This window comes from Nanorana parkeri, unplaced genomic scaffold (assembly GCF_000935625.1).
Source record: "Nanorana parkeri isolate BGI_ZX_2015 unplaced genomic scaffold, ASM93562v1 scaffold76, whole genome shotgun sequence".
Lineage (NCBI taxonomy): Eukaryota > Metazoa > Chordata > Amphibia > Anura > Dicroglossidae > Nanorana > Nanorana parkeri.
The window spans coordinates 1,606,281-1,619,988 of NW_017306344.1; the positions used below are offsets into that span (position 1 = coordinate 1,606,281).

The following is a 13,708-nucleotide window of genomic DNA, read 5'->3' on the forward strand; positions in this document are numbered from 1 at the left end:
CACAGTATAATATTCCCTTCTCTTCTACCCCAGCTGCTACAGAAAATGCTATGTAGGGAGCTGAGGGCTGAGGAGCTGGGCCAGCATAGACAGAAATGTAACACTCCAAGGATAGTAAAGGGCAAGGAGGGAGGGAGTTGCAATAGAGAACTGATACTTTACGGAGTTTTAATTTCAGCTCTCACCTCTGCACCCATAATGAGGACAGGCCGTTTATGTCCTCACATACAATAAAACAGAATAGAATGGAACACCCCCGCGCTGTATATGCCAATGTTGGGGAAGGAATGTAGATGGCTGCACAAATAGTTAAAAAGGAGTGCCTGTGTAGGGCCTGTTGTATGGTAGGGAGGCCTGCTGGCGTGAGGCATAAGGCAAGTATTTCTCTGCTAGATTAAAGCAGAACTCCAGAGAAAATGATTAAACCCTTGCAATGGGGTTACCCCATACACTACAAGGGTTAACTGCCCCTTCTGGTCTAATGCTGAAAATAAGAAGGCTGTGACAGCGCTCCATGCAGCAATGGAATGTCCTTCAGAGTTCTCACATCCTATATGCTGTTTATATGACCTGATGATCTACGGGACCTTAGACCGCTGCCCAGGGGGATGGGGACGGGTGGAATGGGAGAGGATCCAGGGGCTGGTCTAATAGCAAGCTGGCTCAGAGGATCAGGAGAGTATAATTTTGTTTTCTTTCCTTCCTAGACACAAACAAGCACGTATCCCTTGCAGTGTGGGGTAGACCCACTGCAAGGGTTAATAATAATTTCCACACCGAGTTCTTCCTTAAAGTAATTAAGCACTGGAGTCCCCGGTTTAAATCCTGGAACTATCTGCATGGTGTTGATGCTGTGCATTGCTTGCAGTGGATTTCCTCATACAATCCAAAGACATGCTGGTTGGATAATTGGTTCCGGTCTCAGGAGGTCCTAGTGTGTGCGTGATAGGAACCTTAGATTGTAAGCTTCTTGACGCAGGAAACTGATGTAAAAGTACAATATGTAAAAGCACTTCTTAAATTGTTGCCACTATACAATTACCTGTAATAAATATACCTTGCAGTTGGAAAGGGATGTAGCACATACTTCTATTTTTTGGGGGGCTGACTGGAAGATTTAATGACATCAGCCAGGGAGGGAAAGCTCTGCAAAATGTATACTATAAACATTTCAACAAAATCAGATAGCAATGAGGAAACATTTCATAAAAGAGCAGCAAAGGCATCTTGGGTATATATGTAAGGATTTATAATTAGCAACAGATGTAATATAAAACATTCAAGCACAAAACCAATGTCCGCTGCACATGGCAGACTATGAACAAGAATAGAAACCATATAAAAGTACTAGATTGATGGAAGCTCAATCTATCCCGACTTATCAAAGTCATTTTCCAAGACAGTACTATTGAATTATTATAGCCAGGTCCCGGGCACTAGCGATGACTGGCATGTGCTCTACATGGCAAGATCAAAGTCATCTCTCTCCTCGTTGTACTCCGCAACATGTTTCTTGATCTTGGAAGAGTCCACCCAGGTGACAAAGTCCTCCATATTCCTGGTGACCAAGTAGGCTGGATCTGTCACCACCTCGGGTCCCACACGGATATGGGCCTGCTCTATGAAGGTGATGGCAGTTTTCAGGTTCTGGGCCATCCTGAGCTTCACCACGATGGAGGGCAGACGCCTCCTGCAGAAAGACGAGGCGGTCACCATGTCACACAGCTGTAGGCCCTGCTTGGTGGGGATGAGGCCCATGGCGTACAGCTTCTCCAGCAGCTTAGAAGTGCACTGGGCCCGGAACGGATCCGTCTCCTCCAGGTCCTTGATCTTATTTACCAGGTCCCGCACATTACGGCTCAGCTTATTGTAGATGGTGTAGTCCTCCCTGCGGTCCAGGTGGTATTTCCTCAATATCTTCACCTCGTGCAGGTTGTTGTCCACCTCCCAGTTGATAAAGTCCACCTTTTTGAGCAGCTTCTGCTCATGGTATTTCAGTTTGCGCACCATTTTTCATATAGAGCCTCACAACACCAATTACACTCCCCACGTGTAACCTCCGTTATAGCAGGCTGTACTTCCGCCACACTTCCCGGCATCCTTTCCTGTCTCCAGCATGGTACGCGATAACCACGCCACACTTCCCAGCATCCTTTGCTGTCTCTAGCATAGTACAGTCTAACCGTGGACGATTTCTGCCACACTTCCCAGCATCCTTTGCTCTCTGCAGCAGGTTACGCTATTACCGCGGAAGACTTCCGCCACACTTCCCGACATCCTTTTCTGTCAGCAGCGTCAACGACAGGGTGGCAGGCCTGTCTCTAATGTTTCCGAGTCAGGAACTAGGTACGTAGCCATTTTGTCGAAGACCTACTTACACTGCTAGCTTAAGCATTTAGTCTAGGTAAAATGGCGCTCATTTTGGAGACAGAAAACGAACGAAGCCCATGATAGCAATAACGTAATGGGAGGCCACTTCCTAGTCGTTCTTTGACCGAACAGATTGAGTTAACCTGTCAGCACTCAGAGGCAGTACACGGCAACGGTGATATGGCGAGTTATCAATACGGACAGGTGAGAGTGGGCTCTAGTTAGAGGGATGGTAATATACACTATGATAGCGTTTGCCCGCGTACAGTGGCTGAGAAGGCTCTGAGTGATGTTTAGTAAGCCCTAGCAACTATTCAGAAGTCTGACAACATTAACGCATATCTGCGACACAAGCTTAATATTTGGTCTGGTTTAAGTACCACCGAGAGTGTTTTGTTAGATCTGTTTGATAAGTTAAAAAAAAAATACATGCCGATCTTGCCAGAAATTTTGTGAGCTGATAACTTCCTGTGTAGGTGGCCTCATACAAAAGGGTGAGTGAGCATTGTCACCCAGGGATAGGAAGTGTGTCACTGGCCAGATCACCAGGTAAAAATAAAGGGGGGGGGGAGCCTGAAAAGAGAAAACGAATGCAGCCACCACATCAGACGACTAATATACACCGATCAGCCATAACATTATGACTACTGAGAGGTGAAATGAATAACATTGATTATCTCGTTACAATGGCACCTGGAAGAGGTGGTATATATTAAGCAGCAAGTGAACATTTTGTCCCTGAAGTTGATGTGTTGGAAGCAGAAAAAATGGCCAAGTGTAAGAATTTGAGTGACTGACAAGGACCAGATTGTGATGACTAGAGGACTTGGTCAGAGCAACTGCAAAACCACAGCTCTTGTGGGGTGTTCCCAGTCTGCAGTGGTTATAACCTGCCAGTAGTGGTCTAAGGAAGGAATACCGGTTAATGTTGGTTTCTAAGAAAGGTGTCTGAACACAAGGTGCATGGCAGTTTGTTGTGTATGGGTCTGCGTAGCGGCAGACCGGTCAGGGTGTCCATGCTGACCTCTGTCCACCGCCAAAAGCGCCTACAATGGGCAAGTAAGTATCAGAACTGGACCACGGAGCAATGGAAGAAGTTTTTTTTCGCATTTTCTTTTACATCATGTGGATGGCTGGGTGTGTGTGTGTGACTTACCTGGGGAAGAGATAGCACAAGGATGCAATATGGGAAGAAGGCAAGCCGGCAGAGGCAGTATGATGTTTTGGGCAATGTTCTGCTGGGAAACCTTGAGTCCTGCCATTCTGGTGGATATCAGTTTGACACGTACCACCTACCTACACTTTGTTGCTGACTAAGTACACCCCCTCATGGAGACCGTATTCCCTGAAGGCACTGGCCTTTTTCAGGACAACTCTTTCTTCTTCTAGTTTTGGATGGAGTGGAGAGGGATTAGAGCTCCTGTCAGGTTTGTATTGCAGTCGGTGTCCCCATTAGGGAGATTCACCTTCTCTATTTGTCTTGGGGAACATTATCACTAAAAGTGAATGAAAATCCCAAATTTCCTCTCTTTGGAGGGATTTCCTCTTACTTCCTGTTGTGGCTATCAGACAAGAAGTGAAGAGAAATCTACCTAATGGGACACAGATGGCAAGTAAAAAGCAGACAGGGGTTATAACTCTCCCTTACTCTCTCCAAAATGGACATTTTTTTTTTTTAGCTTTAGGTCTTCTTTCAGCAAGGCAGTGCAGTAACCACACACATTGTAATTACTGCAGTAAGATGACTGAATAAGGACTCTGCCTGGGTTCTGAGGATTCACGCAATTTGTTTAGCCGACAAAAATCTGTTAGCTGCTAAAAGCTGAAATGAACTCACCGGTGTTGTTTTACAGCATTCCTGCCCTAACCCAGATTGCAACTTGTTTAGTAAATATCTCTGATGTACACAAATAGCCCTACTCAATAACGCTGGACAGGCACCAGTAGAATCTCCTTAGGAAACAAATCATTTTCAGGACAGTTGTTCTATTTTCTAATAGTTAGTGGGGTTATAACGACAATCGTATTCAACCGCAGTGACAACAAAAAATCAAAAGGCGCAGAATGGAACATTTTTCTTGAAGGAATGAAGTTCTAACAGTGAATGTGGGTTTCCTTCGGAGAACTCCATTCATTCCAAAATCAAATGAAATTGTAAACATTCTCCAGGTCTCTGATTGTATTACTCAATGTCCTATTCTTCTCTAAATCCACATGATGCCAGTTGTGGTTGTTACTACGAGCACCACATCATTGACTTTAGTTGCAGCTCTGTATGGAGTGCAGCTGGGATCTGTATCGCTTTATTAAATGTTGCAACACTATTTTTCATTTAAACAGTCATAGGAAAATCTACCAGTGTATGGCCGGTTTAACACTTAAACTAGAATGAAACACCTTCTTTTATTTTTGCATATACAGTATCTATTGCTAGCAAGCAGTAGATATATGCAAAAACATTAAAAAGGTTATTACTTACCTGTGTCTCCGCCGCTCGCTCCCGTCCGAATTCTGAAGATTCTTGGGCAGCCCCAAACAACTATGGGACAGGCGCATGCACAGTTCAGATCTTCGTCCAGGAGAAGAGGAGAGACACAGTGTAAGTCAATGCAGCCAGCTAGGCAGCGTGCACGCTCACAGACACCGTGGGACAGGAAGATACAGCAGTCAGCACTGGAGGGACTGTTGAAAACTAAAGGAAAGAAGATGATGATCGGATCAAGAGGCACCATTTAAGGTAATTTCTTAAAGCTGCATGTGACTTTAATTTCACTTTTAGGTCTCATTCACACGAGAAATGGCCAGCCCATTCAGCTCTGTGCTGTGTGCACGGCCGTATTGGGCAGCTTCCGAGAAGAACAGGTGCTGCGTGTGATTAGTACGCAGCCCCCGTCCTTCTCTATGGGACTACGTGGCCGTACGCCACCCTACGCTCACCCCATGTGCAGGTCCGTGCGGCTGACCCGTCCTTCATGGGAGCTGCCCAATACGGCCATGCACGAAGCTGTGTGAATGAGGCCTAATGATCAGTACAGCCAAAATATAACACAAAATCCTCTATTATAATCTGTTTAACAACAATGCAAGGCAGGTACACAAAAAACTCCACACTCCTCTGAATTTAACCATCTCGGGTCTTTGGCCATTGTGAACAATGAAAGTCTCATTAACAATCCATGTACACTTAAACATAGTGTTAGTTGCACAATACCATGTGATTGGTGCTATAGCACAGTGAACCTAGTGTGCATTATTGTGCACTGGGTGCTTTGCCATTCATGGGAATAGCACCTCGACGCAACTCCCTGCTGCTGTGCACAGTACCACAATACCTTGTGTTGCAATGCAGTGAAGATTCTTTTTTAAACCAATGTACCTGGTAGAATTAGTACAGGAGCATGTTCTCAATGTGAGAGCCGTCTGCAATGTGAGCAATAGTCCTAAGTTCATACTATTACTTTGGATGCCCTGCTTGTCATCTTGATGTAGCATTTGAAGCGCCACATCAATTAAAATAGTCCAGATAAAACTTTATTCAATAAGGGACATTCAAGTAGAGTAGCCAACGCCTTTTGGGGGTCCAAAACACACACTCACTTCATCAGGGCTTAATGAGAGAAATCATGTATTTGGACTACAACATGTACAACTGCAGCTTGAACATTGTGATGGGAATACTAACATGTCAGCTGGTTTGGCAGCCTTGCCTGCTTGTCACCTACACTATGTTACACAAGCAAATTTATGGAAGAGATTTGTAGCTGGCCTCAGAGTTTCTGCTGTAGCTGGCTGCAACTTGCCTATGCAGATACAAATCACTGATGCAATATGATAATCTGAATAGCTCCTGAAGCTGGTATTGATTGTAGTTTGTTCTAGACGAGTGGTTCTCAACCTGTGTAACCTCAGGACCCACATTTAGCCTTGTTCATTAAGTTGCGACCCAAGTCGCACTGCAGTGGAACGCATGGCATTAGAGTACCGCGTGTTACGGTGCGGGCGTACGAACTGGGTGGGAGGTGCATTTGGGGTACCATTCAAATGAATGGCAACGCAACACACCTCCCACACCAGAGTACATGGTAGGTGTGATTCCGTGGTACAGTTTAACGTACTGTACTAATGTGAACGGGCCCCCAAAAACACGAACATACCTACTGTACACACATACACAATCTCACACACTCACAGACATTCTCACACATACACACTCCAATTTTTTTTTTTTTTCAAGGTTCTCTCAGTCTTCCTACCACAGCAGACAAAAAGTTTTCTTTAGCTCTTGGCGCTAATGGCTGCCAGCTGAACAATCCACTTGCTGTTGCACACTCAAAGTTTTCAACAGTTTATCACAGTTTTTTTACACAGACTTGAGAGGCTGCTCATCCAAGGCTCTGGGGCTTCCACCACGAACATAGAAAACAAAAGGGAACAGAGCGCCACCTCCGTGTGTAAAATCGTTTATTACAATAAATAAAACAAGGGATAAATGTACTCGCAAACAAACGTTTTCATCACGCTTTAACAACAAACGAGAGGCCACACTGTCTGTTAACCCAACATGGTATCCCCTGACTATGTAACACGGTAATCTCCGGTCACATCACCGTCCACCGACTGCAGTCAGCCAAGATTGACACGTTTCACATGATTCTGAGGAAGGGGGCTTGCCCCTGAAACGCGGCAATCTTGGCTGACTGTGGACGGCAAGCTGATGCACCGGAGCAAAAACTGCAAGCGAAGGTCCGCACGCCACCGCTTCCCTTTACTCTGTGCTGCTACACGTGCAGTGTGTCCCGGGCTATACTGAGAGCTGTGCAGTCATGTTACTGTTGATCAGTCAGCTCTCATTCTGTTTCAGTGAGCAGTCGCTGTAAGTCACTGCTCTGCAGGCATTCGCCTCTCCGTTCCTCCAGCACTCATTAAAGGGACAGACAGGGAAAGGGGGTGGGCACAGTTGGCTCTGGCTCTAGACAGACAGGATCGTTCCTGGGTGCTGTATGGCTCTGTGCTCTCAGCTGATAGTGGGCAGTAGCCTGCTATGTGCTGACTTTGTGTCACAGGAGTACATGAGTAAATGTACAGTACTCCTGTGACCCAAAACCAAAAAAAGGTTTGACATTACTTTTATTTTAGAGACACGTTTACCTTTTCTCATTAACTAGTTGCTTTGTGGATTATTTCCTGTGAGAAATTACATCAAAGTTGTAATACAATTTGATTGGCTCTGATACATCGCAGTAGACCAGATTTCTTGGAAGCAAAGCGACTCATAATCCTAAGGTTAACCTACCCAGGACCAGGCATGGGAAACACATGCAGTGTATAACTTAAAAACCTAAATTCTGCAGGAATTGGTAGATTTTTTATTTTTTTTAAACTATTAGGAGATGGTTAAGATAGTATACATTTATAGAAAAAGATTTTTAGAAAACCCTTTAAAACCTGTAAGGCTTCTTAGAAAATTGTTTCTGTTTAATGCTTTATTTTTTTTAGAATGACAACTTTATCTACTAAAACTAGAATGAGTTACGGAAGTTTCCTTTTGTGCTTTTATATTTTGTTTAGTTGTGATTTGGTTGACTTCCACCAGGTGGCACTGTTGTATTGAAGATTTGAAGCCTCTTTTTATCACTCTGGCTTACTTTCTTCATTGGTCCGGCTCCTCTCCTTCATATAATAAATGTTGCAGGTGTCAAGAAATGATCTGCAGGTCCTGACACATTTTTAATGTACATTTGTAAAATATTTTGCTTGCAGTGGTAGAGAATTGTCTACATTCAATTTTTTTATTTTTTTTTGGTAATTGGTAGTACCTAGAGTAGACTTGCTCATCTACAAAAAATCAATTTACCTAAGTCTGTACATTTTTTGGTTTTACAGGGATACCATGGTTCGGGAGGACAGGCCCCTGGGGCACCTCAAGGGGGTTATCATCCTGGATCTCAATATGGAGGAGGTCGTCCTGCTGGCCAGCCTGCGTATGGTGGTTCTGCACCAGGTGCACCATATGGACCTCCTCAAGGTGGTGGCTATGGACAGCCTATGCAAGGGGGTGCAGCACCAGGGGGACCAGGAGGTTCTTATGGAAGCCATGCTCCTGGGGGACCTTATGGTGGGCAAGGATCCAATCCTTATGGAGCTCCTCAACAAGGCCAGTATGGACAAGCTGCTCCAGGTAAGTCTGTGGTATTTTTTAGAATCCAGTAGGTTTTGTGTGTAGTATGTACCGTGTTTCCCCGAAAATAAGAGTGTCTTATTTTTTTTTTTGCACGAAATAAGACATTAGGTCTTATTTTCGGGGGATGTCTTACTTTCGGGGAAACACGGTATGTATGCATGCATATAGTTTTGGACAGAGTTGGCAATGGTAATTACTTCTGGCAACTTTAATTGCTGTCTGTTACCCTGCTGGGGATATTACCCCTACTGCCTGTGTGTACGGTTTTCTCCGGGACAGAAAGATAATGGTAGGATTGATATTCTAAAAAAAATGATGACCCTTTTTCAGTTGAATTATTTTGCCTGCAATCTGTGTATTCACTGGGGAGATTTGCATCACTTCTTGTTTTGATGGAAGTTTGGGTGGATCTCCCCAGTGGGGACACAGACTGCAAATCAAAACATGTGAGCGGTCCTATTTCTTCCCCGCTCTGTCTAAAACTTAAAAAGTGTTTTGGTGTTGGGCTTTAAGATACAAGTTTGCTTTTGAATTCTACTTAAACTTTTCTTTTTTTCTTAGGGAATATACCTCAAGGAGTTAACGCAGAGGCTTTCTCCTGGTTCCAGACTGTGGACACTGACAGGAGTGGGTACATAACATTAAAAGAGCTCAAACAAGCACTGGTCAACACCAACTGGTCAGCATTTAATGATGAAACCTGTATCATGATGCTAAGTAAGTATTTATCTTGGTCTATAATTGTTTTTAATTATATCCTGGGTTAATATCTTTTTAGGAAGACGGAGCTGTGTAAGCACATGATCAAATGGAAAAGATGCAGACAACTCATCACAATATATGCTTAATAGCTCATATTAGGCAAATGAAGTTCTACTTTAGAACCCAGCTAACACTCAACATGGTAAATCAGGGGTAGAGAGCCACTGCACTTCAGCTATGGCATTGAAATACTCAGCCACAGACATGACACCTAGAGCCAAGGCATGAGAAGATTTGTAGTTTCACTGTAGCTGGAGTGCCAAGGTTGCCTACCCATTTAGAAAATGTATATTTAAGCTGTTGGAAAGGCTAAACGCAGCAAACAGTCCATTGGCACTGAGAACACTGCTATCCATTTCAAAATGCCAAATTAATACTTTTATTTGTGGTCACATGACCGCAAATCCTCCATGGTATAACCTTTGATGTGCAGGCGGTGGGCGTGTGCTTCAGGAGCACTGAGAGTGGTCATTGGATGTGAACCTTAAAGCACTGACGTTTTACTCAAAGTAAGGATGGTAGGAGCTCATGGGCAAGTTTCGAGTTGTAACTTCCCAATGAACGGGGGGGAGGAAGTGTCTGACGTGCAATTTAATGGCACCTCTAGTTGGCCCTAAACCAGAACTTGCGAACTGACAGGTAAATTGAAAGTATAGTGGGGAGTTTTTGACTGGATTTTTACTTTAAATCAAGATTATTTCTTCATCTCTCCATGCCAGCTTAGTTAGCATACTGTATGCTCATTCTGTATTGCAGCCAGTAGATTTGGGGAAAAAACACATCTGCCAGGAAAGGAGCCACTATCTTCAGAGGGTAACCAGGAGCCAGTAGTTGCTTTCAGAAGCTCAGATGGATTCTTTGAACAGTGCAGATCTCTACGCAGAGTTCGGCCACTGGCAAATAACAGATACATAAAAAAGGATGAAGTACTATTTCTGTGTTTGCAGATGACACCAAGTTATGTAGTGGAATACAGTCCTTACAGGATCTTACAAGCAGATCTGAATGCACTGTGTGATTGGGCATCTATTTGGCAAATGAGGTTTAATGTTGATAAATGTAAAGTTATGCACTTGGCGACGAAAAACATGCATGCGTCATACACTCTGGGGGGAGTATGGGGGAGTCAATGGTGGAGAAAGATCTGGGTGTTCCGGTAGATCATAGACTCAATAATAGCATGCAATGTCAAGCCGCAGTTTCTAAAGCAAGCAAAATACTTTCTTGTAATAAGAGGGGTCTAGACTCCAGAGATAGACATAATCCTGCCCCTGTACAAAGCATTAGTAAGACCTCATCTGGAATATGCAGTTCAGTTTTTGGCACCAGTTCACAAAAATGATGTTGTGGAACTGGAGAAAGTGCAGAGAAGGGCAACTAAACTCATAATAGGCATGGAGGAGCTCAGCTATGAGGAAAGATTAGCTGACCTGAATTTGTTCTCTCTGGAAAAGAGGCAACATGAACACCATGTATAAATACATAAGTGAGCTTGGTGCCAAATTATTCACGTTAAGGTCATTGCAAAGGACAAGGGGGCACTCTTTGCGTCTGGAGGAAAAGAGGTTTAACCTTTGCATATGGAAAGGATTCTTCACAGTTAGAGCTGTGAAAATGTGGAATAGACTCCCCCAGAAGCTTGTTCTAGCTAGCTCAGTTAATTATTTAAAAAAAAAAAAAAAACATCTGGCTGTATTCCAAAATGCACAGAATATTACTGGATATTGAGTTATTACAGTTATATTAAGCATCAGAGATTGCCTTATGGGGTCAGGAAGGATTTTTTTCCCCCTGTTGGAGCAAATTGAACCATGCTTTATAGGGGTTCTTTTACTTCCTCTGGATCAACAGGGGGTAACTGTTGGCATAGTGTTCTGTTTAGGCTTTTCTTCTCTTTTTTTTTTTCTTCTCCATATCGGTATAGGTTGAACTCGATGGACTTGTGTCTTTTTTTTCAACCTGACTAACTATGTAACTACTATGTAATCTAAAGCTGTTATCAATTCATACTAGAGAGCTGGAAAAATGCAGGCTGTGAACCATAGCACCAGCTTGTGGCTGAAATCACTGGAGTGAATGATAGATTTTCCCTTACATCTTAGTGCCTGATATCAGTTGCATTCATTTATATCCTTTTTTTGGGGAGCTTTTGCCAAACAATAATTGATAAAGATATTCTGGTAATGTGACTCGCTGAGAAGTTTTGTAACTCATGTGAACGTCACGGAGCAAGGGACTGTTTGATGGCATGGCATCACCAATAGCTAGACCAATAGAGTGATTCGTGTCTCTTTGTTCCCTCACTATTTGAGTATCCTTAAAGTGGATCGTTCATTAAAATACACACTTCACATAAAGCAAACGGCCACACATCAGCACTACCATATCACATTAATTTTTTACATAAAGAATTTTCTTTTTTATGTGACCTAGAATCTAAGTAAGGTCTACACGTTCTCTGTCTACCACTATTCTGCTTAATGCCATTAAAGACTGAAAAAAGTCAGTTTTTAATCAGACCATCCATGGCTACTAGACAAGGTCAGCAAGGCACAACTTTTAAGTTTCCTCACCCCTGTATTTTGCTGCACTTTGAATAGGAATAAATGATAATGCATGAAAAACACATGTATGTAGCTTTATGGATGCTATCTTGTAGATGTATATTTGTAAATTGCATGTAGATACAAGGTTTTTAGGATAATAATACCAAAAACTTTGATTTGCAGACATGTTTGATAGAGGTCAGTGTGGAAAGATTGATCTGTTTGGATTTTCGGCTCTGTGGACATTCCTTCAACAGTGGAAAAGCTTGTTCCAGCAGTATGACCGAGATAGGTCTGGCTGTATTAGCCATGCAGAACTACACCAAGGTAAATACTACTAATAAAATAGTATAACGGGACAAAATGTGTGATAGAAAAATCTCTCCTTAACCAGTCTTTTATATTAGGTGTGCTACATATGTCCACAAAATGTCATCAAAGTAATTTGCTTTTTGCTAACATGCTTTTTGTTTTGTTTTGTTTTTGCTTGGGGTCCTCCCCAAAATCTATACCATACCCTGTCTAGGATAAGAGTCTGGTATGGATTTTGGAGGAGGCACATGTTGTTTATATACACGTTTACATGTATGTTTTTTGAGGGAAGCCCCAGGATTTTGCATTATTTTAAAAGGTCAGTGTGACTGAAAAAAGTTTGAGAAACGCTGGTCTAAACAAGTACCAATTCCAGTTATTATGTGATGCACAAGCCTCATAAAGTAAACAAAAAATGTCCTTGATCTTTACGGAAAAATCCTCCTTCATTTGTGTCTCGCATGCTTCCCCTCCTAGACACTGCAGCTCACAGTGGGAGGGTTTCAGCAACAAAGGCAGTACTGTCAATTCATAAAGCAGTGGGCAGGGCTAGGCCAAATGCTGATTTACAAGCTATAGCCTTGTGAATTGGCAGTTCCATTGCTGATAGCCATACCCCCTGCAACATTTTTAAAGGAGAACTATGAGGTGAGTGCTTTTCACTCACCTCATAGTTCTAGTCGACCTGTGACAATGAGACTGTCACAGGTTGGCTCAGTAGATCGGGAGGTGAGCGAACACATACCGGCGTTCGCTCATCTTTCGATCCTGTCACGGCTCTCTGCCGTGACGGGAGGGACTGGATTCCCCCCCTCCCCGCTCCGATCCTCCAGCGCTGACTGACGGAACGGACGGGGTAGGGTGCGGGTACAGCTGGCTCTGCCTCTAGATAGGCAGAGCCAGCTGTCAGTCACGCAGCTGGGCGGATCCCGGCACAACTGTCGGGATCCGCTTCAGCTGCAGCGTCTCAGTATACTGCGAGCAGCTGCTTGCGGTATACTGCGGCGTCTCGGTATACCGCGAGCTACAGCTCGCGGTATACTGAGCCTAGGGTGACGGGAGGACGCTGGTTCGTGTCCTCCCATTACCCTAAGGAGAACTATGGGGAAAAGCCTTAACCCCCTAGTTCTCCTTTAATGCAAACAGGGCCAGCCTACATAAGTGTGGCATCTCTGAATTCAGGTGTTGTGCAGCATTGTTCCCACAATATTACAGGAAGCTGCATTAGGTGGACATTGCTGACAGGCTCACAGGTATTTGTAGGACTTTGCAGGAGGCTTAGGAGAAAATTGTGCTGACACTTATTGTGTAGGACCATGCCTACACAATGTGTGTCAGCATGGCTGCTTGTAGTCTCCATCATGTGCATGTGCAGAGTGACAATCCATAACACAATTCTATCACCCATAACAAGTGCCTGAACGAGGACCTCTATGGCAGGATAACCAGGTATTATTTTAACCACTTCAAGTCCTCGGTGTTAAACCCCCTTCCCATCCAGGCCATTTTTCAGTATTCAGCGCTGCGGTACTTTGAC

The 13,708-nt window shown here is 43.7% G+C and overlaps 2 protein-coding genes and 1 long non-coding RNA gene across 4 annotated transcripts in view; 1 reads left to right on the plus strand and 2 right to left on the minus strand.

Annotated features, from left to right (window-relative positions):
- Window positions 1-1,382: 1,382 nt before the first annotated feature.
- Window positions 1,383-2,216, minus strand: IMP3 (IMP3, U3 small nucleolar ribonucleoprotein). Its single transcript, XM_018576757.1, has 2 exons — window positions 2,205-2,216; window positions 1,383-2,024 (listed from the first exon to the last, which is right to left on the minus strand). The coding sequence occupies exon 2, from the start codon at window positions 2,008-2,010 to the stop codon at window positions 1,459-1,461; it is 552 nt and encodes a 183-aa protein (XP_018432259.1). The 5' UTR covers window positions 2,011-2,024; window positions 2,205-2,216; the 3' UTR covers window positions 1,383-1,458.
- Window positions 2,217-2,460: 244 nt separating this feature from the next.
- The window catches only part of PEF1 (penta-EF-hand domain containing 1), a 16,466-nt gene continuing 5,218 nt past the window's right edge, over window positions 2,461-13,708 (plus strand). The window contains exons 1-4 of one of the 2 annotated variants that reach the window (XM_018576764.1): window positions 2,461-2,574; window positions 8,254-8,548; window positions 9,113-9,268; window positions 12,043-12,186. In XM_018576764.1, the coding sequence (XP_018432266.1) occupies window positions 2,551-2,574; window positions 8,254-8,548; window positions 9,113-9,268; window positions 12,043-12,186 (619 nt within the window). In that variant the 5' untranslated portion in view covers window positions 2,461-2,550. Of the gene's footprint in view, window positions 2,575-8,253; window positions 8,549-9,110; window positions 9,269-12,042; window positions 12,187-13,708 lie in introns of both variants that reach the window. The other variant, XM_018576765.1, reaches the window with a different exon arrangement.
- LOC108804858 overlaps window positions 7,203-13,708 on the minus strand; it is a 14,300-nt gene continuing 7,794 nt past the window's right edge. The window contains exons 2-3 of the long non-coding RNA XR_001942381.1: window positions 8,801-8,803; window positions 7,203-7,214 (exon numbers count right to left, since the gene is read on the minus strand). This is a non-coding gene — a long non-coding RNA (uncharacterized LOC108804858). The remainder of the gene's footprint in view (window positions 7,215-8,800; window positions 8,804-13,708) is intronic.